The sequence below is a fragment of the Pyxicephalus adspersus genome, chromosome 1, assembly GCF_032062135.1.
Source record: "Pyxicephalus adspersus chromosome 1, UCB_Pads_2.0, whole genome shotgun sequence".
Classification (NCBI taxonomy): domain Eukaryota; kingdom Metazoa; phylum Chordata; class Amphibia; order Anura; family Pyxicephalidae; genus Pyxicephalus; species Pyxicephalus adspersus.
Genome location: NC_092858.1, coordinates 105,318,887 through 105,346,604, shown reverse-complemented (window position 1 = coordinate 105,346,604; position 27,718 = coordinate 105,318,887). Strand labels below are relative to the sequence as shown.

At 39.9% G+C, this 27,718-nt stretch overlaps 1 protein-coding gene and 1 long non-coding RNA gene across 7 annotated transcripts in view; one reads left to right on the top strand and one right to left on the bottom strand.

Moving 5' to 3' along the window:
• LOC140338348 (uncharacterized) overlaps positions 1-15,103 on the bottom strand; it is a 20,755-nt gene extending 5,652 nt beyond the window's left edge. For 2 of the 4 annotated variants that reach the window (XR_011922229.1, XR_011922234.1), the window contains exons 1-4: positions 14,898-15,103; positions 14,189-14,313; positions 7,384-7,635; positions 6,762-6,792 (exon numbers count right to left, since the gene is read on the bottom strand). This is a non-coding gene — a long non-coding RNA (uncharacterized lncRNA). The remainder of the gene's footprint in view (positions 1-6,761; positions 6,793-7,383; positions 7,636-14,188; positions 14,314-14,897) is intronic. The other 2 variants (XR_011922228.1, XR_011922232.1) reach the window with 1 other exon arrangement.
• A 106-nt stretch (positions 15,104-15,209) lies between these two features.
• Positions 15,210-27,718, top strand: part of BAK1 (BCL2 antagonist/killer 1) — a 25,345-nt gene continuing 12,836 nt past the window's right edge. Inside the window, exons 1-3 of one of the 3 annotated variants that reach the window (XM_072422516.1) lie at positions 15,210-15,353; positions 25,842-25,928; positions 26,275-26,404. In XM_072422516.1, the coding sequence (XP_072278617.1) occupies positions 25,871-25,928; positions 26,275-26,404 (188 nt within the window). In that variant the 5' untranslated portion in view covers positions 15,210-15,353; positions 25,842-25,870. Of the gene's footprint in view, positions 15,354-19,506; positions 19,620-19,728; positions 19,748-25,841; positions 25,929-26,274; positions 26,405-27,718 lie in introns of those variants that run through there. The other 2 variants (XM_072422526.1, XM_072422534.1) reach the window with 2 other exon arrangements.

Below are 27,718 nucleotides of genomic sequence, written 5' to 3'. Positions count from 1 at the left end.
ATGGCAGCAGCAGCATCAGGAGACCACAGAGCGGCAAGATGGCACAGTGTGGAGATGGCAGCATCAGAAGACCACAGAGCGGCAAGATGACATAGTGTGGAGATGGCAGCAGTAGCTTCAGTAGACCACAGAGCGCCAAGATGACATAGTGTGGAGATGGCAGCAGCAGCATCAGGAGACGACAGAGCCGCAAGTTGACATAGTGTGGAGATGGCAGCAGCAGCATCAGGAGACCACAAAGTGACCCGGTGACAAACTGGGGTGGTGGGTGGCAATACCAGTACCCGCTGACGAAGGTGGGTGAAAGAAGTAGCACTTGGCATCTGATGTGTGGCATCAGGCGGGTGGCAGCATCAGAGTAGTAGCTAAGGCAGGTAGACAGAAGAAACCGGTCTCTTTTGTCAAGGTTTGGGTTAGGCGTCATGGATCATCTAGTCAGATGCATCAGGCATTGGTGGGTGGAAATCCTGGCTGATCCACGCCTGATTCATCTTGACAAAGGTCAGTCTCTCCACATTTTGGGTGGACAGGCGAATTCTTCTTGGGGTAACTATGGCCCCCGTCGCACTAAACACTCGCTCTGATGCCACACTACTGGCCGGGCAGGACAGCTTTTCCAGGGCAAACTCGGCCAGTTGCGGCCACAAATCCAGTTTGGCTGCCCAGTAGTCCAGTGGATCTTCAATGACGGCTGGCAGGGTGCATGCCAAGTATGCCACCACCTGCTGGTTCAGGTTCTGCTCTATGTCTAGCTGCTGGTGAGTAGTTTCTTCACTATGCGGGTGTAGAAAGCTGTTCATCAGCAACTCTAGACTCAGGCTGCTGCTGATGGAGCTGGTACTGCTCCTGCCAACCCACCCCTCCACAGCAGCCATAGCAGTGGAACGTGAGTGCAGAGGGCCCCCCCCCGGTCAGACCTGCAAGAGGATGGACGATGGCGCAGATAGGCAGAGGCCAACTGACTACATAGGATGTCTCTGTAGTAGTTCAGTTTGTCCTCCCACTCAGCAGGTGTAAAAAAGGCCCCCATTTTGGATCAGTAGCAAGGGTCCAACAAGGTGGAAAGCCAGAAGTCATCCCTCTGCCGAATGGTGACAATACGGCTGTCACTGCGCAAGCAAGTGAGCATGCAGCGAGCCATTTCTGCAAGCGACTCGGAGGGACTCCCTGCTTCCATCTCCACTGCATACTGCCATGGTGTGTCTGGGTCCTCTGCCTCGTCCTCCTCATCTCCCTCTTGCTCCTCTGGCTGCTCCTGCTCCTCCTCTCCTGTCACCTGAGTAGAAAAACCACCCATTTCACTATACATTGCCTTTGATCCAACGTCCACGTCTCCAGTCCCCTGACCAGCCAGATTTACCAGCATCTGTTCCAGGACATGAAGTAGTGGAATGACATTGTTTATCCCGTAGTCCTGGCGACTGACAAATAACGTGGCCTCCTCAAAGGGCCTGAGCAAACGGCAGATGTCACGCATGAGCTGCCACTGGCTGACATCAAAGTTACACATGGGAGTACTTCTATCTGCTTGGATCATCAAGAATTCGTTGATAGACTTTCTCTGTTCGTATAGTCGGTCCAACATATGAAGGGTGGAATTCCAACGGGTAGAAACATCACATATCAGCCTATGTTGGAGGATGTCGTTCTGCCGCTGCAGCTCAAGGAGGGTGTGCTTTGCGGTGTACGAGTGGCTGAAGTGCATGCAAAGTTTCCTGGCCATTTTTATGATGTCTGGCAGAGGCGGACGTTGTCGCAGGACCAGTGGCGTGAGAACATGGAGGTGGAAGCAGTGTCACCTGGCCAAGTTGCTGGTGTGGCTGTGCGCTGCCGTGCACTTTGGCACATACCAACAAGCTCAAGGACTGGCCCACCTTCTTTTCTACATATTTGTGCAGGGCTGGTACTGCCTTTTTTGCAAAGAAATGACTGCTTGGGACTCTCCACCTCGGCTCGGCACAAAAAACTGCCACACCGCCGAGTAGGTGATTTTCCCCCCAACACTCCGCACTGACTGCTACCGCCGCTGCCTCCGTGAACCCCTGTACCACTACTTCCCGGGCGGGTAGGCTGCTGCAAAACAGGTGGTCTACCCCGGGCACGTTTGGCTCCCGACCTCCCACTGCTGCCACCCTGCTGACTACCAGCCATGCTACCACCTTGCTGGCTCAACCTCTGCCTCACGGGCAAGCTGCCACCCTCTTCTCCTGTTGATGATAAAGCCCCTTCTTCACCCGGCTCCCAAGTGCGATCAGCTTCATCATCATTGAGTAGTGTTTGCACATCACTGATGTCCTCCTCAACGGTCTCTGGGTCAGGAGCCTGACCGCTAGCAACACCACCTCCCACGCCACTATCCTTATCACTACCTGCCCGCCTAGTGGAGAAAGCGGCGGATGTCTCCTCCAGATCATGGCTGGGCAGTAGCTGCTGACTGTCCTCTACTAGCTCGTCCTCGCTGTATAGTGGAGCTGAGCCCACAGCATACAATTCTTCTATGGCTGAGGAAAGAGGAAAGTTGAGGACAGGTGAGGGCACAGGGTCTGCTTCTGGCTGTTGGCTGGGGGTGTCTGATGTCACTTGGGATGAAGTGGATGACCGAGTTAACCAATCTAGAATCTAGATGACACTTGGAGCTCAAGCCTCTCACTGCAACTCCTGCTGACACGCCCCCTTACTCTGCTGCGACCTCTGCCTGCGCCAGAAACATTAAGGCCTCTGCCACTCCTCTGTGCATGGCCTTCCACTTCTCTGTCTGACATACTTTTATTTGAATTAAATAAATTTAAAGCAAATTAAAAAGTGACAAATATATTTTTATTTTTGTACAGAAATAGGCCACTAAACTCTTTTAGCGCCAATAACTGCAACAAGGAACTGCGTATATATTTCTCTTTTTGTACTCAAATACGTCACTAAATGCTTTTACCACATATACATATATCACGTCAAATATACACGTGCGTGTATATTTTTCTGGAGATATAAATTGATGGAATGACAGAGCTGTTTAATGGCTATTTGGATCCCCAAATAATCTTTCCCTGCACTTGTAAATCGCTTTTCTAGCACTGTCCCTAGTGCCTTCTGATGTCTCACCCTGCACTAAGATGCTTTGAATTGATTCCCCCCTATCCTTTCCCTGCACTTGTAATTTGCTTTTCTAGCACTGTCCCTAGCGCCTTCTGACGTCTCTCCCTGCACTAAGATGCTGTGAAATGATTCCTCCCTATCCTTTCCCTGCACTTATAAATTGTTTTTTAACTTTTTTAGCACAATGAGATTTCTACTAGCGACTGCACACGTCTCGCCCTGCACTCAGAACGCTGTAAAATGTCTTAATCCAAGATGGTTGAGGATATTTAAAGGGGTGTGACATCACAGGGTTGGCTGGCTGCTGATTGGCTGCATGCATGGCATCATGGGTCATCCCGCCTTCCCAGAGTTCCTTGCCCCATATCCTCACACGTGTAGCTGCCATTTTAGAAAAAATTGCGATTCGTTTCAACGATTAACGAAGAAATTCGGATTCGTTGCGAATCAAATTTTTCCTGAAATTCGTATCGAATTCCACTTCGTCAGCTTCGATTCACTCATCTCTACTAATATTCTATATATGTTTATCCAAAACAACACACAGTGGGCCTGATTTATTAAAGCTATCGAAGGCTGGAGAGGATGCACGTTCATCAGTGAAACTAGGTGATCCAACAAACCTTGAATGGATTTGGTCCAGAATTCAAAATACTTGCTAGCAAATAGCAAATTATTTTAAGAAATCCATCACCCAGTTTCACTGATGAAAGTGTAACTCCTCCAGCCTTGGAGTGCTTTAATAAATAAGGCCTATTGTCACAGTATTAGTAAGCTTTGTAGAGCTATAATCGTTACCGAGGATTAATAAAGGCTTTGCTTCTCCCAAACTATGTACAAGAACAGTTATGCCCACATAAATTTACGTTCCACATAAATCATATTCGTGAGGCATAAAATCATATTCGTGAGGCATAAAACCCTTACAATCTATGTGTAATGTAGGAAAGGCAATCCTTTTTGTTACTTAACCCCCTGGGCGGTATTTCTGAGTGTGGCTTGGGGTGAAATTTCTGTGGTAACCCTGGGCCACACTCGAGGTGGAATTGAGAACTTACTCAGTCCTCACGAGCCCGTGGTGTCCTCAAGTGATGCCGGCCCAGCATCTGCGTCCCCTGGCCTCGCATCCCGGCGTGTGAACGTTAGAGACGTGAGGCCAGGGGATGCGACATGTGTGCGTGCTGCGTGCATGCGGGGGCGGGATCAGTGGGAAATGTAAAATTAGAAGTATTTTTAAATGTCAAATGTACCGATTTGCAAAGGAGACTCTGCAGATGAGGAACTATTCTCTCAGGGTGTTGTCCTAAAAAACAATGTCACCAGGAATAAACAGGAGGGTTAATCCAAGCCCACAAAAGTTGATCTTTCTCCCCCTGAGCATCATTGTCTTCCAACACATTCCCCCCAGCATGGCACCTTTACCTACCCCCTTCCTTAACAGGCATCTTTGTTCTCACCTCCCTTTAAAACTTGGCACCATTGTTTTCCAACATGGGATTATTGCAAAAAAGAAAATAGTTTGGGAACAAGAGAAGCAGTTTGCTGGGGTTCTTGGTTTATGGACAGCCCTAAATTGCCATAAAATGTGGCAGATGTGCAGCCAGCATAGGGGGGTATGCTAATCACATGACTTTAAAACCCTTTACCCTTCTTCTGTTTTAGTCCTTGATGGGTTTTTTCATATCTTGCTGTGTACCTTTTAAGTTTATGCTGATAAGTTTACCTAAAGACATTTTATATCCTTTTTGGGGGAAGATAGATAGCACTATATATTCGTAGCAGATATGGATACATATATTTTTATTTCTTTTCATTTAATTGGGTAGAAATAGGGCCATTTTAAAATAAGGACTTTCCTGTAATATTTCCAAAAGCAACTTTTATGTAGCTTGGAGAGCCAAAGATATATAATCCTACATATACTTGTAATTTGTAAAATTTTGATGTGTTTACTTTATTTCAATTTTTTTATGGGTCAAGATTATATTAAGGGAGATTTATCTTCCAATACAAATCACATCAGTAAATAAATAGTGACTTCTGAAGCAGCAATGAATGTATTATTATTGTAGTATTCAGTTGCAAATTAAGAACATTTTATTAAATTTTATTGCATTTTGTAAAATAAGAATACTTTCATATTAGTCCATGTTGGGACCCCTGTTTTTTTCAGGCTTTTGTAAGCATTTTTACAGCCTGCAAGCGTGTAAAATATTGAGTACATGAAAACGAACAGCTCTGTTTTGGTGCAGGCTTTTTACAAGGGTTTGTTTCTAAAACTCCATGTAGCTTCTAGGGTTGCTTTTGCCATTCAAGTGCCTCCATAAACTTGCATTCAACTGCTCATAAAAGCTTGTACAGACATTTATGCTAATATACTGGGGAACAATTTTGAACACATTTTTTGTTGAATTCAATTTTTAAGCCTATTTACACTAAAATAGGTATGCTGATTCTGAAAGTGCAGTTAGTTTTCTTCTATCACGGCAGGTTTTTTCTCTACGGCTTATATTAATGCGACTGTAGTGTGGATTTGTATAGGCTATTCATTTACACGCAAGACAGTGTGGTCCGAGGTTGTGCACTGCTCTACGTAGTGAATATGCAAAACTACTTTTTTCTACTTACACACGTTTCCTTTCTTTTAGATCATGTCTGGCTCTGCTGTTTCTCGTCGTAAGTGCCTAAACAACCCTGATTAATTTTGTCATATCTGTGGCAGTTTCACCATTCCCAGTCAAAGGGCAAACATCAGCACATTTGTAGATCAAGCCTATTTGGCATATTTTAAAGTTAAACTTGGTGATCAAGATAAGTCTTGGGCCCCTTATAGGGTGTGCAGTGTGTCGAGGGTTACAGATGTGGACAAAGAGAACATGTGATAAGATGCCATTTGGTATATCTATGGTTTGGCGAGAGCAAGGAGATTCATTCAGTGACTGTTCTGAATAATGAAACTTTCAGGATATAACAAGAAAAATACATGTAACATAGAGTATCCTAGTCTACCATCAGCTATACTCCCAGTGGCCCAGATGAAATCCCAGTGCTGGTTTTCATTACACTACCCTCTTTTGAAGAACATGATTATGGTGATGAACTAGGTGACAACAATGAGGAAGAGTTTAAAATTGTAGGAGTGTCTGTTTGTAAGGGATTTGATCGGCATGAGTTGAGTGATTTGGGACTAACGAAGAAGGCTTCAGAACTCCTAGCATCAAGACTGTGCAAGAAAAACTTACTTGAAAAAGGAACGAAGGTATCGTACTTTCGAACCAGAGACATTGCATTTCTAGAGTACTTTAGATTTTACAGTGGCTTTGTGTATTGCCATAACATACCTGGTTTTATGGAGGAATTGGAAATTCCAATCTATAACATTGATAGGTTAAAGCAGAGCTTAAAGTGTGTCCTCCTTCACAATGGCAATATATTTGGGTCAATCCTAATTGACCATTTAGTTTCTCTTTGTGAACAATATGCAGACATAAAGAGAGTCTTTGAGTTGTTGCAATATCACCAACACAGTTGGGTCATCTGTGTTGACCTTAAAATGGTATGCTTCCTTATTGGTCAGCAACGCAGATACACCAAGTATCCCTGTTATCTGTGCATGTGGGACAGCAGAGCCCGTGAGAAAAGCTATAAGCGTAAATTTTTAACCTTACCTGCTTTCCCGATTAATTTTCAAATGTTTTACTGTAAAACAAAAATGTCATAGAGTAACAATAAATCCTTTGTATGAACAAAAGAAATTAAAATAAACAGTACATTCAATTTATTATTTCATTAGTTTTTCATTGTATGTAAAATTTGTAAATTTTTTGACAAAATTGAAGGGTACCCTGTATCAAAAAAACTGGATGTGATAGCAAAAAACTGGGGATTATTTTCTGGATTCACCACCCAAAAACTTGTAAAAAACAAGTGTAAGATCTAACTCAACAAAAGATGCGTTCCCCAGTGTTATCTGCTTACAAGAGATTATTGTAGTAATATCTTTCTGCAATGAAGGGCTGGGCTGGATTAGCATTGCCTTGTTTAAACATGGCTGGAGCTGACAGGAAATGGAGATGATATCACAGATGACATCCTGCTACTTCCTCTTTAAACACATTGTGAAAGCAGTGTATTACACTATGTTTCTGAAAAGCACTTCTATTAGGGGCCATATAGAAAGATGGCAAAAATTGAAAAATAGGTAAACATAACACTTAACACATAACACAGCCAATAGTTTACAGCATCAACCTCCCTAGCGGTAACCCCAAAAGTGACTAACATACACACCTAAAGGATTGGCACAAACTTCATCACAGAACTGGTGGTGAGGTTAAAAGGATCCTCAGCTGCAAACCATATAAAATGCTGGAATTACTTCTAGATATGTTACAAAAGATACCTGAAGCTAAATTCTATGTTTCATACTGTAGGTATAGCCAAAACTTTTTGCAGTTGATGATGAGGATCTTCTCTCCACTCTCTGAGGCACCGGGAAAGTCTTTTGCCATTGGTGGTTCCACTGGATCGCTTTCTTCTCTTCTGTGGAAAACAAAGACACTCTTTCCATGGGTCTTGAAGAAGAGGCAAGGAAAAGATGGGAGAGGCAGGATAAGGGTGCAGGAAGTACAGTTTACTAGTTGGAACAGCCCTTATGGCTTACTCTACTCTCTACCTGCACTACTGGAGGCTGTGCCTCTTCCATCTTTATCCCTGCCTTTTTTTCTGTTTCCTTTTTTTCTGTTTTCCTTTTCCTACTGGTTTCTATTTTTTATTCTTTGTGCTTTCTGTCTGCTATCCTATCTTATTCAATTCAAAACCCAAAATTGAACACACAGAGCTAAATTTCTGTCTCACTTCCTGAGAAAACCATAAAAAACTGGGCTTCTGTTACCCTTTTGTTTTTCTTGTTGATAATACATAACTCTGTTGGCCTTTTAGGCTCTGATCAATAACCCCTTATGCCTTTACATTTGTTTTACTAAATATTTCACGTGTTTAGTATTGCCTATTAACTTCTGTTCTGTGAGATCCTTTTGTTCAATAAAAAAATATTTGTGTTCTGTGTCCCACTGGGGGGAGTTCTTATAATTTTGTGTAATGCAGACACAATAGTATGTCCAGGACACAAAAAATTTGAGGAAATAGTGGGAATAAGTTTTCCTGCTTAAGCATTTTCCCACAGCTCTTGCTCTGTGACATATCAATTTTTGGGGGGATTTTCCCTCTTATTCCTCATGATTACAATTGTTGGGGTGACCATGGCCACCCCAACAATTGTACATATCTGATATATGATATCATAGTTGTTCTTCCCCCAGACTAGTGCTGACTCATTTTGACACACTTTTCCTTTTGTACAGGTCCCTATTTACATCATGTATCAAAAGGTTCAAGCTAGTTATTACATATTGCAGATAGTAGAAGAGACTTGTGTTTTAAAAAGTTTGTGTTTGTTCGTGTGTAATTGTGTGTGTCATATCAAATTGTATGAAAACAATTATTGCAATATTAGGCTGAATCTACACGGACAATTTCCCCAGCGTTTAACCTGAGGCTTTTAAAGACCCATGTTTGAAATTCCCATGTAGTCCAATGGGCTAATCTACACCAGGGCATTTCCTTGAGGTGCATTTTGGAATGTTATAGATAACGCTCCTAGCAATGTTTTAGGAAATGTAAACATGGCACCTGATGTAGCACAGTAGGTTCATGTAGGCTCAGTCACCCTTTGAGGGTATATATTGCCCTGTACCTCATCCGCTCCCGCCGACAGCTGAACTGGAGGCATTGGCAGATAGCCAGAACCATGGATGGATCAATTCCTGACCAGATCGAAGACTCCGCGTTCCATACAGCCCACTCGCAGAACAGACCAAGACATTGCTGCTGCAGACAAGATGGCGGCCAGCCAAGAAGACACGAGGGACTCGCTCTCTGACTTACTCCCTGCTGATTTACAGTCAGGTGAGGAACCTGTATCTATTTCTGCTGAGCACTTTCATATTGCACAAGCAGTGGCAGCACTTCTTACACCCACTGTACAAATGGCAATTGATAAAGCTATGGAAAAGGGTCTGCAAGCAATCCGTCAGGAAATCCAAACACATGCCACTAAAATCACCAATCCAGAGGCCAGGATTTCCGAATTGGAAGATGATTCATTTGGTGCAAAAGTTCAATTATCTACTTTAGAAACCAAATCCACCACAATGGCAGAGAAAATTGATGAACTAGAAAATGGAGCACGCAGAAATAACCTCCGCATCATAGGAATACCTGAGTCAGTAAAACCCTCACAATTGCTGAAATTATGTGCTAGTACTATCCCTTCACTTTTAGGTCTGGATCAGGAATGCAAAGTTTAAAGGGCGCATCGTTTGGGGCCCACTCGTATGGATTCAGCGTTACCATGGCTGGTCATAGTGCGATACCTTGATTACAATGATAAATCTAAAATTTTACAGGCCTTTAAACACCACTTCTGGATGCTCACTCATATGTTCTCATATTTTTGGACTATTCTGCAGAAGTTACGTACAAACGCAAATTATTTCATGCAGTATGTTCGGAACTTTTTAAACATAAACCCTGCCACTTTACATGTACGCAACTTGGAGGGACAAAGTCACTCCTTCACTTCAGCAGAAGAAGCCAAACATTTTCTGCAAGAACATATTTCTGGTTCATCGCCAAGACCATCTTCCCTCCAGTCTCGGTGCATTCGCCAAAAGATTTGTCGTCAGAGAAACGCATACCTCCACTGAAATTGAAATGCACAATGGATAAAACCACCACTAAAAAGGCCCCTCCTTTGAATCAATATTCCTGGCTGGAAAGTAATAAGCAATTGACAAATAAATGAAGTTACATAAGTGACTGCTAGGAATTTTACTGTTCAGGATCCTAGACTTTTAGTGAGAGAAATAAGTGATGTGAAGTCAGCGGGTGAATAGTAAATATTTACAGTCAAGGCTTTAGCTTTAATTTTGGTTAAAGAAAAATTTTTGATAGAGTGACTCTGTCTATATATATATGAGGTACACCACTAAAATCTTACAAATTAATATTTTAATACTACCCCCAGGGTGTGAGCCTGGTACACAATATGTTTCTGTCTTTTTTTTTCCATTTATCGGAAAACTACTAAAAACAAGGAAGGTCAATCCCTGAGTGGAAATTGCACTTGATGTTTTATTTTGTTGTCAGTGTTTTCAGCAGCATGTTTTGTATTTATTTTTTTTCAAAGGATTTATTATTAATTATCTCAACATACTCAAAGCCTAATGACCCTGATTGTACATGTTAATGATGTTTCATGTGGCTCCTCCCCCCTACTTGTGGAGGAGGACCCACTTGACCTTTCTGATGCCTATTGGATAAGTGGGTATCTACGAGAATTGCAAGTGGATTCCTTTGTCATTGTCCAGATGCAAGTTGATTTGCTATTTACCGTTTTTGTTATCTATCTATGAGCATAGTTTCTTGGAATGTGAAGGGGCTGAGGCCCCCTAAAAAGCGAATGCAGATATTGCGTAAGTCAAAGAGGTTTAAAGCTGATATGCGTTACTTCAGGAGACACATTTGAGTACAGATGATTTTCACAGAATACGCAAATTATGGGTGGGTTAGGTTTCTGGATCTCCACCTGTGGGATGTAGGCAGGTGTATTAATTCTGACACACAAAAAATTTCCAGGAAAAGTTCTTTATTACTCCTCTGATGAGGGGAGAATAGTTAGTATTTAGGTGGAGCTATATGATAAATCCAAATTTTTATACAATGTGTATGCCCCAAACTCCCCTACACTCTTTTGTTCAAAATCTATCCGTAAGGATTATGAAAGATCTTAGTCCCTATAAAATAGTAAAGGATAGTCCATATTGATCGGAATAGAAAGTTACCCCATCATTTTTTAAACTCAAACTCATCAAAGGAGCTACAATAATCCACATATTTATATGATTTTGTTCATGCTATGCAATTGAAGGATGTATGGAGACAGAAGTTTCTTTATTGCCTTATGTTGTTTTGCCTGATTTTCACCAAATGGTGGTCTCTGACCATAAGCCAATATCCTTATATGTACATGACGCATTTCCTAGAGGAGATGCCTATCTTTGGCGCTTTTCTATCTTATTTACACTATTATATGGAATTTCAAGCTACTGTTAAAGCGGCATGGCTGGAATACACAACCAATAATTCCGCCCATGCCACTGATCCTATTTTATTTTTAGAAGCAGGTAAAGCATTTTTGTGCGGTAAATTTTAGCCTTTACAGCAAGTAGGAAACGTAAAACACATTCTCAATATTTGCATTCTTTAAATAATTTGAGACTTGCCCAACGCCACCTTAATTGTAATCCAGCTGCGGAAAATAGAAATTAATGGCAATAAACAAAACGCCAGTTTGACCATTGGCTGACGAAATATGAACAATATAAGTATAAATTTATAGATTTGAAAAATCATAAATATGGAAATAAATCTGTGAAAATGATGGCAAACTTAGTTAAACCTTTTGTAACTTATTCAGTTATAGGTCAAATGACCATGAGAAAGGAGCCAGGCCCCGATGAGTATACGATTGAATTTTATAAAATGCTTGGAGAGGAAATTTTCCTCGTCTTGGAACAGTTGTATGCAGATATGTGGCAAGGGACCCATTTTTTCCTGACTGGAAAGAAATCATATATTAAGGTGTTACCTAAAAAAGATAGAGATCCCAGATACGCGAAATCCTACAGACCTAATTCATTAATAAATATTGATGCCAAAATATTATCTTAAATTATGGCGGATAGATTGGCCAAGTTTCACCCACAAATAATATCACCGGTGTAAGTGAGCTTTGTCAAAGGAAGAATGACAAATATCAGGAAGGATCTGGCTGTATTAGAATATGCCAAGTTACAAACTACGGAAGATGTGGTGATGGTGTCAATTACTATTGACACCATCAAATACCATGAATTGATGCCGTCAGTTACTATTGAGGAAATACATTTAGTTATAGGTCAAATGGCCATGGGAAAGGAGCCCGGCCCAGATGAGTATACGATTGAATTTTATAAAATGCTTAGAGAGGAAATTTCCCTCCTCTTGGACCAGTTGTATCCAGATATGTGGCAAGGGAACCATGGGAATATGCTAAGTTACATCCTACGGAAGATGTGGCGATGGTGGGCATAGACGCAGAAAAGGCCTTTGACAATATTAAATCTGCAATGGCTTTTTAAAGTGCTTAGTCAAATAGGACTGAGAGGGCCTTACTATCAACTGTTGGTGGAAATGTACAAATCTCATATCGCGCAAACTAGTATTCCTGGTTTTTATCTAACACCATACTATTGGAAAGGGGTGCTCGACAGGAATGCCCGTGGACGCCACTTTTTAACCTTGCTTTGGAACCATTAGTACGAGTTATTGAAAATACAGAAACTTACATGGGGTGCGGTTTCATACCCAAGAGATCCGTTCTGCATTTTCTGCAGACGATATATTACTGTTTACTTCAAGGCCGGATATAGACCTACCGTGTTTGCATGATTTATTTTTACAATTTGGTGCAGTTTCTGGTCTTCAAATAGAGATTTGATCAAACCGGATTTTTCTGGAATATTGCCCGCTATTTTTGAAAAATAAATACTCTTTGCTGGACTGGTCAGTACACCCTATTTATGTTACGCAGATACATCAATATGGAAAGTCTTTGGTTACTGATTATTTGGGTACATTTCACTCTAATGTGTATGATAAACTACTTTGCTTACCGGTACCCTCTATATCCGCAGTTTACTCATTTCTCCAATCTTTTTATTTACCATCTTTGGTAATTACTAATGTAAAACAATGAGCCAAAGATTTTCCTTGTTCTAATGTGGTGGAGAAAATACTGTCTGGGTATTTATTGGTTCATAAATGTATGACTAATGAAAATTGGTGGGATACCCAATTTAAACTGATGCACAGGGCATACAAAGTTATTTATTCACAGTCTTCAAGTGAATTGCCCCAAGTAAAGAGTTGTCAAAAATATAAGGGCCATAGGTGTTCTCTTAATATAATTTGTGGTTTTGTTCAATAATTTCTTTGTATTGGCAACGCGTAATTAGATGTATTGCAAGGATTACGGGTTGCACGATCCCTCTTGATCCATTTTTATGTATCTTCGGTAATTGGGAAGATACAATAGCTGTAGGTCTAAACAGTGGGACTAGAAGATGGGCCAGCATATGTTTGTTATTATGTAAGCTATTATGGCATTGTGGGTATATACCAGTCCCCCGCTAGTTTCCGATACCAAAACTTCCTTGTTACAAATTTTATATAGAGAGTTGTTGGAGGCAGATCAAGGGAATGATGCTGGGGTCACTTGTTTTCTGAGTAAGTGGCATGCGTTTATTGATAAAGGAAAAGGAAAAAGAAACCCTGATGACGGCTCAAGCATCATTGGGGTTTCCCTCGTCTCAGCCATTCAGCACTATAGTTGAATGGGGAGACTTGTCCTCATTTAGCCCTTTAGAGCCTGGGGATCCCACATTATTAGGAGTCCCAGGGCTGTGCTCATGTCATGAATGCAGCCATGGGAATCATCCTTTCATTGTGGGATAACCTGTAAAAAATAGTTTAACAAAGTCAACACAAAACACACACATTTAATAAATTACTTTAACATTAAAGTCTCATCTTATTTTTTACACATATTTTTAACCTATTTAATGTACAGCGCTGCGTAATATGTTGGCGCTATATAAATCCTGTTTAATAATAATATTAATAATAATAACCCTTTGAGGGAATGAGTAAGAGATTTTATGAAAGGGTTACTTATTCCCTGAAAGGGTTAAAAGTAAACCTCTTATAAAGAATTTTTTATCGTTTTAAGGGAAAGCTTTAAAACGCTTGTAAAAGTGCATAAGATGGCATATAAACGTGGTAGAAACGTTTACATTTTGAATGTTTTTTAAACCATCCATGTAGACCCAGCCTTAACCACCCTGACAGTGATCCCGAGTGTGGCTAGGGGTGAATTTTATGTACCAAAAGCGGTAACCCCGAGCCACACTCGGGGTAACAAAAAAAATCCTACCTGCTCCTCTAGATCCAGCTGCATTCTCTAGTGAACCCCGGCCGGCTTCTGCATCACATTCCTAGCTCGATCGATGTGATGCGGGAAGCGTCGGTACGCTGGTGAGGCATGGCCTGGCGGGAAACCTTTAAAACATTGATCACAGTCAAAAAAGTTTAAAAAAAAATCCAAATAAATAATAAATCCAAAAGTTTATACTATTATTGTACACTTGTTTAAACAAATTTTTTTTTTTACTTTTTTAATAAAATGATTAAATTCATTATTTTTTATCATTATTTATTATATTTTTATTATAATACATATTTATATATTTATGATTTGCGTTTCAAACTTTTTCATTCCTGGGAATCATTCCTAAGAATTACAGACCTATAATATTAAACAACAAATTTCCATGCAAAACAATGTACCGCTTTTGACATAAAAATACGGACAGAATCAGACCGCCAGGGAGAAGAAAAAAAAAACAAAAATTTGTAAAATCCACTATCTTTTGTACAATACCATGAAAATCAATCTGGTTTAGTGAAAGATATCAATATAATGAATGTACTCCATATTGATTTATTAAATTAAATTACAGGAGATTGGTATTCTATTGCTGATAGATACTACTCTTCTAAATAAGTTCAGGTCAGTGAATATTCACTTTGCCTAGAGAACAATCCCCATTCCTTTGATAAATAAACCCCTTGAAATCAATTACCTCATTAAAAGATATCCTGCTATCCGTTTGGGGCTGATATACAGAGGTCAGCATACTAAAATAGTTCATATTCTTTTGATGAGCAATAGTAGTAAGACAGAGAAATGAATAGATAATAGACAGATTATTAGAGATAGATAAATGTATATATAGTGAAACATCATATTTAATGTATTCCGTTGTAGCTTTGTCTGCACACATACACAAACTGCTTCCGCCCCCCCTCCCGGTGGAGCACAGCCCCTGTCCTCCTCCCCCATGTGTAAACAGCGGTGATTGAAGCCCCCACATCATTTCCTCTCACACATGGCCTCCTCCTCCTCCCCTGGGTGCACGCAGCCGGCCCGGCAGTGAAGAGGTTAGCACTCCGCCCAGCCCCATTGCCATCCTCCAGGAAGGAGTCAGCGTGGGCTCGCAGTGTCTGTCTTCCGTCATCTACAGCTGTGGAGTCTTAGGGTGAGTGGGTGACATACCGCTCTGTACAGGAGATAACTTTCGGGGGTCACACAGATAAATGTGCGATGGAAGCAGCTGCACTGTGTCCTGAGGAAACTTTATGTGGTACATCTGCAAGGCGCATCTGTAAGCGCGCTGTGCTTCTGCTTCAGTGCGTCCAATCAGGGACAAGCCTGCCATAGTGAGATGAGACATCTCTGATATGTGGTGTACTATATATATTTGTATATATATATGTGTGTGTGTGTNNTATATATATATATATATATATATATATATATATATACGCATATAGTGTAGGTCATGGTTCATGTTTGCATTGATATTAAAATTGCTTTACACTTCAATGTATTGGTAAAGATGTCAGAAGTGAAACTAAAAAAGTATTATTATTTGCATTTCTCCTGTTGCTGTTTGCTGATGAAACAATAACTTTTGGTGTATACAGTCACATACCTTTAGGCAATGTGCAGACAGGCGGTGAGGTTGCAGTGTGGTTACTGCTTTTTCATGCCAGTGACCAGCATCCCAATAGAGAATGAATGGGGGCAGCAATGAACCTGTTCAGTACCTGTCACTGTTAAATCTGCAAATGCCGGTTCTTTAGGAAGTGTTGCTGTAGTATAAGCAGCTGATTGGCTAACAAGGTGCCAGATGCCAGGAACTGTGACAGGTACCATTCCTCCTGTTGCAGGTATAAATCTTTTCTTAATCTGTGGGTATTTAATGGAACTGGTAATTCTTTCTGCTAGTGCCCTAGTATGAGTATATACATTGATCATCCATACCATTGATACCACTGGCAGGTGATGAAGATAATGTTTATTTTCTGGTCACTATAATAGAACCAGTCTAGAGGTGGAATTTATTTGGTAGGTAATGGTTGATGAAGGTTAAAAGAAAGTAGGATCACTAGGTAAGGATCTGCACAACCTGCACAAGTATTGGTATAAGTGATGGATAGAGGTAAGAGCATCACCAAAGTAGCAGCTCTTCTGAGACATCCTCAGTATGCTTAGCACATACCAAAAGTTGTCTGTCTGATAACATTCCACAGAAAGTAACTGTAACAGAAATTTCTAAAAAACATCATGCTGGCTGTAAAAAATGGATACAGATCACAGAGCCTCAGAGTGCTTATACTGTTGCCAATCCACTGAAAAGAACCTACAATGGCCATGTGAGCATCACAAATGAACAATGGAGCATTGGTAGAACATGGCCTGGTCTGATGAATCACATTTTTTTTGGCTGTTTTTCTTGAGGAAACGGTGACAACAGCATGCGTTATGGGAAGGTGGCAGACGCAGCCGCAGTGTGACTTATCTACTACCACATCTTTGTGCCAGGTAACACAGGTGACTTTCACAGGTTATGTAGTCTTCGCCTTGACAAGTCAACAAAAGCTGTTTTGATGGCACCAGGGGGACCTAAACAACATGGCAGGCAGGTGATACAAGCAGAAGTAAAGGTAAAATTAAAATAGATGTTAACAGGCAGGTTCTTAATTGCAGAAGGGACAGGTGATGTCTACTCTGTAATTAAAAATACATTATGTATGTTTGCAATCTTTTATGTAATGTACATGAAGCTGCATATATGTGTATAGTAACACATATCTGGCTGCTGGGAATAAATGAACTCCTGTGCAAATACATAGGCGTTACATCATTTAAGCCTGGCAATTCAAGTTAACCAAATGAACTCAGAAGTGATAGCAAAGGAGCGACGAGAGGTGTGTTTTGTTAACTAATTGCAATCAGGCAGGTACGTTTATTTTTTTGCAGAAGAGACATGGCCTCTCTCTCACCCTCTGCCTGCTCAGGATCTTGCTTTATATGAGACTATAAATAGAGTCCTACTGTTTTCATTTTAAGAACAATTCTTAAATTTTGATTTAACGATTTTGATTGTAAGAACAATATTACCCCACTTTGCAGCCCTATGCCATGTGATGTGGTACAAAGGTACACAAACAAGTTTATTCCCTTCTTTTAACCTCCTCAGCGATAACCCCGGGTTTGACTCAGGTTAAAAAAAAAAAAAGCTGAAAGCGGTAACCCAGAATCACACTAAGGGTAGCTAAAATAATGTAAAACAATAGTAAATAGAGCCTTACCTGATTCGCCAGCGTCCTTCCTCACGATCCCCGTTCTCTCGCATCCTCCAGCAGGTGTCTTCTGCATCTGATGAGTCACCGGGAGTTCCCGGTGACGTTGGTACGTGCGGCTGTTGCATCGGGGCGCGGAGGGAATTTCAAATCTTTTTGTGTTGCATTCAATACAAAATAACTGTGTAGAATGCAATACAGTGAATTTATTTGTCTAAAAGCAGTACATTGTCTTTCATGAAAATGTATTTTACAGTATAATATATTAGTATGAGTATAATATTTTTTTTTTAATTTTTATATTTTGGCATGATTTTGTGTTTCAAACTTTATTATACTCATACTATTATATTATACTGTACTTAGACATAAAAATCCGGTCAGAAATGAACGGCCCAGGAGGTTAATATGATGACGTGCGGCATCTTTTCGCACGGTAGTGCACTGAACAATGTATGTATCTATACCGTATCTATATTGCTACCATAGATTCATTAAGGTCCACCACCCATTAAAAAATAGCCGCTTCATTAATCATTATTTTATAGGCTTCTCCTTAATTTTTAATTGGTGATCCTGCCAGCAGTGCACTGTCCTAGTGTGATAACACTTAAGCTAGGTACACACTTCCAATAATTATCGTTAGAAAACAAACGATTACGACCGATCAATGAATATGCACAATTATATATGAACGATCGTATTGTGCACAATTCTGTACATGCTGTAACGATACAAGCGTTCAAATATAATCCACCAATAGTGTACACACGCTAGTTACAATCGCTTGAACGATGCAAGGAGTGACACGTAAAGGAGAAAGTGTATTGCAGAAATATGCACAATCACTGAACGACTGTACACACTATAGATAGCGCACGATTGTTGGCCAATAAGATCCGTTGTGACAGTCGTTCATTTCCAATGACAATCCTCGTTCATCGGCGTCGTTGGTCACCTTTTTTGTGAAGGATTTTCGGGCGATCCGTCGTTTGTTTCCAACGATAATTAATGGAAGTATGTACCCAGCTTAAGGCTACGTACACACGTCAGATGATTCTCGTTCGTTTGTTAGACGTGTACAATGGCCGTCCGATGTTGTTCATGGATCCGTCCTGGGGGATCCACAAAAGACTTACGACTGGAATGCAAATGAAGGGGAGAGAGCACAGAAGGGTGCCGCTTGCTCGTTCTCCCCTCTCCATAGAGCAGAATGGCGCTGTATGTACATCACTCATTCATGCATCTTTCAGTCTTTTGTCGTTGGAAAGAATTGTGAAATATCCTTTCCTACGACAAAAATATAAAGTGTGTACGCAGCCAAACTCACTGTACTGTATAATGTACAGACAGTTTTACCACCCTAGGAAGAAAATTGTTAGTGAGGGCAGCACGGTGGCTATCCCAGCCAGGACATTATCTGCATGGAGTTTGCAGGTTCTCCCCGTGTCTGCGTGGGTTTGCTCTGGGTACTCCTCTTTCCTCCCACATCCCAAAAACATGCAGTTAGGTTAATTGGCTTCCCCCTAAAATTGACCTTAGACTACATTAATGACATATGACTATAGAAGGGACTTTAGATTCAGAGCTCCTTTGAGGGACAGTTAGTGACACGACTATGGACTTTGTACAGTGCTGCGTAATATGATGGAGCTATAAAAATACCGTGTAATAATAATAATATTAATAATAGTGCTACAGAACACATACTCCTCATTTCCATAACATAGGGGAATGTGGTTTATACGTCCCAGAGATAACATACTTACTTGATATCTATAGGGATCACAATAGTTTATTAACTTATTAAACAGATAAAACAAAATGCTTTCACTTTAAAATTTATTGTATTCTTTTTTTTTCATGGTAAGGGGTTTTCATACACTTTAATAAGATCACTTAAATGCAGTGCCACTTTTACTCTTTACTGATGAGTTTTCTCTAAGCTTTCTTGATAACACCAGTCTTGTAAACTGTTCCCATGGGGTCTTTCTAATATATTTTTTTATTACTAACAGGACTTTGGAGTTGGCATATTTAGCTAACTGTGGATGCTCAAATATTGCTGTCAACGTCACAGCCATGATTACCAAAGTACATGCTCTCAACAGTGAATAACACAGTGCGTCCTGCATCCCTCTCTTTCTGGTTAAATGGTAAATGCACTCAGCCATCAACATGTTATAAATGAAGACAAAATGTATCGGGCGCCTTCTTTCCCTTCTCCACGGTCCTATTCTAATGCTTACATGCCCATTGTAGGTGCGTTTGGCAGTGGATATAGGTAAGCATGGGTATTCTGGTTGGTCTGTGTTCACATAGCCCAGAACACAGCAAGCTGTAATGCACTATGTATTTGGAAACTTTTCTCTCATAGTTAGCTTTTGTTTTTTAGTAGTTTGTGCTACAGAAGCTCCTCTGTGCAATTTGACCAGATGGGGCCCTCATGCACCTGCACATACATCAGTGAGCCATGGATGCTCATAACCTTGTATCCAGTTTACAGGTCTCCTTCTTCGGACCAATTGAAGTAGGTACTAACCACTTAATAGTGGGAATGCCCTGCATGATCTGCTGATTTGAAGATAGACTAACCCCAGTCATATTTCTATCACAATGTGATCCTTGTCAAGTTACTCAGATTTTTACATTGTCTACTTTTCCTACTTCCAACATATCAAGAACTGTCTGTTTATATTATAATATATTCCATCACTTGAGAGTTGCAATTGTAACCTAATAATCAATGTTATTCCCTTCTAGTGTCAGTGAAAATCAACAATATCAATGGAAAACAAATGTTTTCCTATAACACATCTTCGGTCAAAACAGTGGATATTTACCAAAAATCATAATGGTTGCCATTGCTATTCTCAACCCTGATATGTAGCTTGCAATGGAGGGGAAACAATGAGATAAACCAATTTTTCCTCTTTTGTCAATAACAAAAAGATATTTGATCCCACCACAAGTTGGGAAATGTTTGTGTATGAACGTTTTATTGTTGCTTACATAATTTGTAATCCAAGTGGTCAGTATAGGTCTGCACTGTGCAATTCCAGTTCGCTCTGTGCTGCACATATTGAATAGGCTTTTTTATGATTGTTGTACAGTTGACATTGATCTTTTTGATGTTTGCTACACTGTATGATTCCAATTAAAAGCGGTCTCTTTCTGTACACTCCCCATTCCACACTCCTCTACATTGCGTGGTACATTCATTATTCCACACCTTATTACCTTGACTATTATGCACCCTATTGCCATTATTGACTGTCCAAATTTTACACCAACTCCTTCTGTAGACTGGGCTGTCCAACTGGTCAACAACAGACATATACGGCTAATGCAGCTAGACTTTTTTTTCCCAGTCTTTGTTTTTAACCTCCCTGGCGGTATTTAAGAGTGTGGTTCGGGGTGGATATTCCATACCAAAAGCGTTAACCCTGAGCCACTCTCAGAGTTGAGTTGCCAGGGAGCTTACGAAGTCCTACCTGGTTCCCACATTCCAGTGGCGTCTTCCAGCAGTCCCCGCGGCGTCCTCCAGCAGTCTCTGCGGCGTCCTGCAGCCATGCCCCGCATCTGCGTCCCCCTGGCGATGCTGGGTAATCTGGCGATACCCAGTCGGCATCTGCGTCCCCGGCGTGTGAACATTGGAGCTTTCGAGTCTTAAGCTGGAGGGCGGGACCATTAGGCAGGTGTACCACTTTTACATTTAAAAATCCTCATTAATCATACCACCAGGGAGGTCAATTGCTCTTCTGTCAAACATCATTATGTGGAGACCTATGGCTCTGCAGTTATTGCAAATTGTGTTTATAACAGTCATTGTTCTCCCGAGCCTACTTGGCACTTTTCAGTAACCACCGTCAGTTTTTGGGTGGTTACTGAAAAGTTGGGTCACAATACAGTGGCCACCACCCGCCTACAGCTTATTCCCACCCGGCTTAAAAATTTTCTGGGGAGGACACTGACAGTGCAGCCAATCGGGCCTTTTTACAGTGTCATGTGCATGTTCACAGCTTCCTGACTAGCTGGCTAAACACAGATTTGAGATAACTATGGGAGTGTATCATAGTCCTGTGTTACTTCATACTGACAGGTGGAGTGAGCGCTCACAGAGTTTGGCATGAGAGAGGATGATATACATTGTTTTGTGTATACTCTGCTTCTTTTAGATTAGTGACTGACAAGAGAAAGTGAAATGATGTAGACAGATCAGTGAGATATAGCTTAATGATGGAGGCAGGATACCTGCTGCAGCTTCTATTGTTCTTTTCTATTGAACTTTTCCCCTTCATACAGGAGAGGAAAATAGGTAAGGCTGAAGTTCAGCTTAAAGCTCTTGGTATGGTATTAGCATAATAAAAGCTCGTACCTCCCCTCCACCTGTGAGAAATCCCTTAGTCCTGAACTGGTAGCCTAAAAAAAGAACTTTGCTTCTTTTTTTATTCTTTAAAATTGGAGCTGAATGACTACAAGTCTGGATCAGGCAAATGGAGAAAGTATTGATTTTTGCACTGGTTTTTATTTATTAGACAGAATAGTATGTCATGAAATTATGTGTATAAAAATGCATCATGTAGAGATACAAGAGAACAGGTTTATCTACTTTCACACAGCAGCAATAGGTAGAGCATGCCTGTGCATGTCAATATTTTAATTGTGTGTTAAAAAAGCATTACTTTAGGGATCCCAGATATATTGGATTTGTCATTAGTTCCTTTTGCATTGCAGCAGCTGTAAAACTGAGATAGATAACTTACGGAACTCGGGTATTGCAAAATTCAGTTATAATGGATCCAGTAAATGTTTGCTAATGGAAACAAAGTTTCACATAGCTTTAAATGTAAGGTCTCAGTAATAAAGATATATTTTTCTTTGCTCTCAGCCAACAGTATTACCAATTGGCAAATTTCACTGACTGGCAGAGTGAATGTATGTGTGTGTGTGTCTGTTTATATATAAATATATTTGGCATCATTTATTATCTTTCAAAAGGAACGACACAATAAATGGAAAAAAAAAACTGCAATTATAAAATACAGATGTACATTGCCCTCAAACTGTATTTTAGGAATTGCAATTGGAACACCGGGGATTGGCACAATGTGGAACACTGCGGCACTTCAGTTAAGTCTATTTATTTTGGCTGAGACAAATGAAAATGACATCCCTTCACCAAAAAGTAACACAAAACAGCTTACTTTAGTAATGACTAACCAGTGGCTACACCAGAAGGGCACCTGGTACTTACAGGTAGCAAGCAGTTACAGTATCAGTCTTTTGCCCTAACAACATGGAGCTGCCTCATGTAATAATCAGTAATTGGTATGTCTTCCAATTCCAGTAATGCATTATGTAAGATATTTAAAAAAGTGTGTGTTGGCTTCTTGAAGAATATCATTTGGAACCTGTAAAACGTCAGCACATAAGTAAGTCTAAGCTGGTGTTCTTTCACAACAATACCTGTGCCAAGCATAGTGCAATGGTGGCTGTTCTCTAATACTTGGCATTGTTGTACTGAAAAATGTCATTATCAGTTGGCTATATTGCAGTACAATGTCCTCCACTATAGTTCTTCAAGACTAATTGCTGTAATCAGCAAATATTTCAAAAACCAAAATGATAAACTATAAATGTAAAGTGTACTTTCATTCAAATACAAATACATGTGAATGTTGTCAGAAATTAATTGGCCTTCTCACCTCAGAACTAAAGCATAAAACAATGTTTTTGAAAAGGTGATGTGTTTACTCACATATAAACTTTTGGATGGGCTGTGTGGGTTATTATTGGTCAAGGAGGGTGGTGGGGAAGGTGGGTAGCTGAAAATTGTAATTTTTTTGCAGCCAACCTGTTTGATAACCATTGCCCCCTCTACAGATATAGTTGAGCAGTGAATGTAGCTGCCCAGAGACAATAAGTATGCTGTTCATAGGATTACTAGGTGAAAATGTAATGAAAAACCTGAAAAAATAAAAGTAATGTAGCCACCAAATATAAGGACTGGTAACCTGCAGTATAATATTTTTTGTTTCAGCTTAGATGCACAGTGTTTGTTTGTTTTATTGGTTTAGATACATTAGGAACACAACATGGAGTAATCTGTACAATCCTACCAGTGTTAGTTTAAACAACACTAGTATGCTAAATTCTAATTGGATACTTTGGGTACAGAGTCTGATTCCAGATAGTCCCAAACACATTGGTATAATTTTCTAAAATCTAGTAAGTTTATCTTTTTGCTGTTACCACTTTCAGTCAATGAACTGTTCAGGAAGATCAGATCATGATATGTTCTGATGGTCACTATTTATTTCTCTTTTTTATATTAAAATGTTATATTCATAGGATTAATCATAAGGATGATAAGTCTCATCAATAATTCTACTTTCAGAATTTTTACTCTTCACATTTTGTAGTATCTCTACCTGACCTATACCTGATATCACTGTAGTATACAAGTTACCTTGTAGGAACCAGACCAATTTTTTTCTTTTCAAATACTGCGTCATTTTTAGTTCTAAATTTAGACCCCATTTTTATCCAAACATAAAATATGAGTTTGGTCAAGTGAAAACATACCATGTCAAGCCTTAAGAAAAACTACTGTATACAAATTTGCCCATCAGTGCTTTAAGAACCTTTGCAGGTCATTAATTTAACAATTAATGATGACCCCTAGAATGTAGAAATATTGCTTTTGCTCTGCCATGAGTGAGAACACTTACCGGTAATCTGTGTGGCTTATTTGATATTTTTGTGTGTGATCATACCAAACACATACATGTGCTTGTGTGTGAATACATAAGCAGTGACCTTTTACATTTTTTTTTTTCCTTAATTTATTAAACTTTATTGTTTCGAACTAAAAACTGAAAAGCCCCTATGTGATAGCATAGTGCAAGTGACAGGTTCTCTTCAAATCACCCATCTGTTAGACACATTTGGTGAATCTGGGTGATCCAGCAAACCTGGAATGGATCTGGTCTAGGACTGAAAATGTTTGCCAACTAATAGCAACCGATTTTTAGGTTTGCTGGATCACCCAGGTTCCCCATGATAGTTTATCCTCTTTAATCTTGGAGAGCTATATTAATTGGACCCATATTGCCACTTCTACGCTTTGGTGAAGCTGTTTGAGTGCAAACTTTGCTCCAATAGCTTTATTAGCTATTGCTACCAGAATTATTTTTTTTTTTAAATAGTACACGGTAGTCAAATGTTTTGAAAAATGTACCAAATTCTGTGATCAATTTCTCATTCTGTCACGGAATTCTTTATGATGTATGGTTTTGGAGTATAGGGTATAGCAGTAAGAAGATAGCAGTATTCCCTCTCTATTACAGATCAGCCTCCTTGTGCCATACTGCTGCTTTATAGATGGAGTTCTTTACAGAAATATTGATTTACAGTAGAAGGACAGAATTGCATATAAATGAATAATAATACCATAATAATCTTGTCTCACTTTTCTCTACTCAAGGCCATTAACTATTTCGAGAATAAATGACACAAATCATCTATATTTTTATTTTGACTGCTGTCACTGCTTACCTGATTTTGAAGTTGCATTAAAAAAGCTTACCAAAAGATTATATATACATTTAACATTATAAATGGTTTTTACCTGTAAAAGCCTTCCCTTCATGGGTATTCAAAGTCCCTGATACTGGTGCCAGCCACCACCATCCTAAAAGTATTATCAGTGCCCCTAACAGACTGGAGTTTGTCACTCGAGTGGCACTCTGTAGTATCTCCTTATGCTTTTACTCCAGCTTTTACACTCATTACTATTTTCCTATATTCTTAGGCTTTGTATACACGTTACATTAATGCAACTAAAAACAATCTTTTCTGAATATTTCTGCGGAGGGTGAGGACAAGTGGGAGGCAACCTGCTAGTCACCATCCATAGGAAAGTATAACAGTTGACCCACTTGGTCTTTTTTATGATTCACCAGAAAAGATTTATGAATGACTTAGGGGATTGATGTACACATGCTAGGTTTTTCACAATTGTTTCACATTCACAATTGTTTGTGCAAAAATCACCTAGCATGTATACATAACTTACCCTTTCTGGTACATAAAAGGTTATGTAGGGGAGGGGAGGAGATGTTAGGCCATTGCAGAGAGTATTTAGACATTCCTGGAAGTGGAAAGGGCAAAAACATTCTAGGAGAGAGGAGGCTAGAGATTTGACTAGTCATTTTTTCTAACAAGGCAAACTGTAACTGAAAAAAGCAACTCTAGTAACCATCCAAAATTCTCGAGTTTTCTCTGCTTTTACCTGCAATTTTTAAGGTTGGTGACAGAATCTCTTTAATATTAGCAGAACTGCAGAAAATTAATTGTTATTGTTTGCATTGTAGGATCACACTGACCCCTCAGTCTATCAATCATGGCAACAGGAGGTGGATCAGATTCCACAGATTATACAGCTGTACTCACCGCAGATGGTAAGCCACCTGTAAATCAAGATTTAAAATTTCAGTAATGGTACTCATGGGATGTCCACATGAGGTTAGGCTTATTGGTATTGTGTTTTTTAAGAAGAAGAAGAAGCTGTTACTCCGAACTTGGACCAGTAAAAGAATAATTCTGCTTGCCCCTAGGTCAAGGCACTTACACAATAATCTTTGTCCTAAATAATTTAAACAAATGTTTAAACGTGCAATAACAAATTGTAGTTTTACATGAGGTTCTGCCGTATTCATTGTTAAAACATGTATTACTACCACTATAATATGTTACTATATTTAGTATTGTTTTATGGAAACTTTTTGGATTTTTGCTGTCTTACAGAGGAGCAGGTGAGTCAACAGACAGAAGAAGTATTTCTGAGTTATACCTTTCACATGCAACAACTTAGTAGAGAAGATGATGAGTCCACACCTCTTGTTGATGAGCTTCAGGATTTCAGACAAGTAACCAGGTAATAGCTTGGTTATTACATAAGAAGACCACACGATTGAACAGTCTAAAAGAGACTGAAATTAAATTAAATGAAATCAAAGGATTCCCAAAGCAGGACCTGTACCAGCCTAATTATGTTGAAGCAGGTTCCAGTGTGAGAGTGTGATTCGGGGTAAAAAAAACCTGCTGAAAGCGATAACCCCAAGTCGCACTTGGGGTAGTTAAAAAGTAAAACAACAAACACTTACCTGGTCCCATTGGCGTTTTCCAGGGTCCTGCCATCCTCTGGCCGCGTCCTCTTTCTTGACCTGTCCCCTGGTGAGTGCCCTGACGTTCCCCGGGAGTTCCCGGTGACGTTGGCACGTACAGCCACTGCTAGGGACGCGGCGCCAATTTCAAATTATTTTGTACTGCATTCAATACAAAATACCTGTATTTACTGCTATACTCTGGATTTTTTATGTCTCAAAGTATAATAAATAGTATAATAATAGTATAATAAAGTTTGAATCACAAAATCATGTCAAAGTTTATTATTAAATTTATTATTACATTTTTATTTATTTATTATTTTAACATGATTTTGTGTTTTAAAGTTTATTATACTCTTTATTATTGTGTTTTATACTATTATACTAAACTTAATTATACTATTATATTATACTGTAAAATAAATTTTAATGCAAAACAATGTACCGCTTTTAGACATGAGGCACTGCTACATCTACTAGTGGCCAACAACCATGCACAAAGGGCCCGATTTTTTAAAGCTCTCCAAGACTGGAGAGTATACACGTTCAGTGAAGCTGGGTGATCCAGAAAATGTTTTTAATCTTGGACCAGATTCATTCCAAGTTTCACTGATTGAAGGTGTGGCCCAAATAATCATTTAGGAGCCTCATAAACAAGCAGGAGCATCTAAAAAAAATTCTAACTAAGTACAAAATACTTACATTTTAATACAGGGGTGTCAAACTCAGGCCGGCGGGCCAATTTTGCCCCACGCTGTAATTATATTTGGCCCGCGAGAAAATACCAAATGTCTACTAGAGGTGGCCTGCCAGTAGACAGTGCATGCACTGCTAATACTACAAATCCCAGAATGCTCTGCTGGCGCGTCAATCCAGACCCAGAAGCACCCCCTCCTCTGTTGACATTCATTAGCGACCTTCCTCAGTTGTAGATATTTTTTCAATACGACTTTGTCCAAATTTTTCATTTTGGCCCACTGTGTATTTGAGTTTGACACCCCTGTTTTAACCACCTGGGCGTTACACTGATGTCTAGATTTCTGTACCAAAAGCGTTACAGGTTTTCATGAAATTTTTTTTTT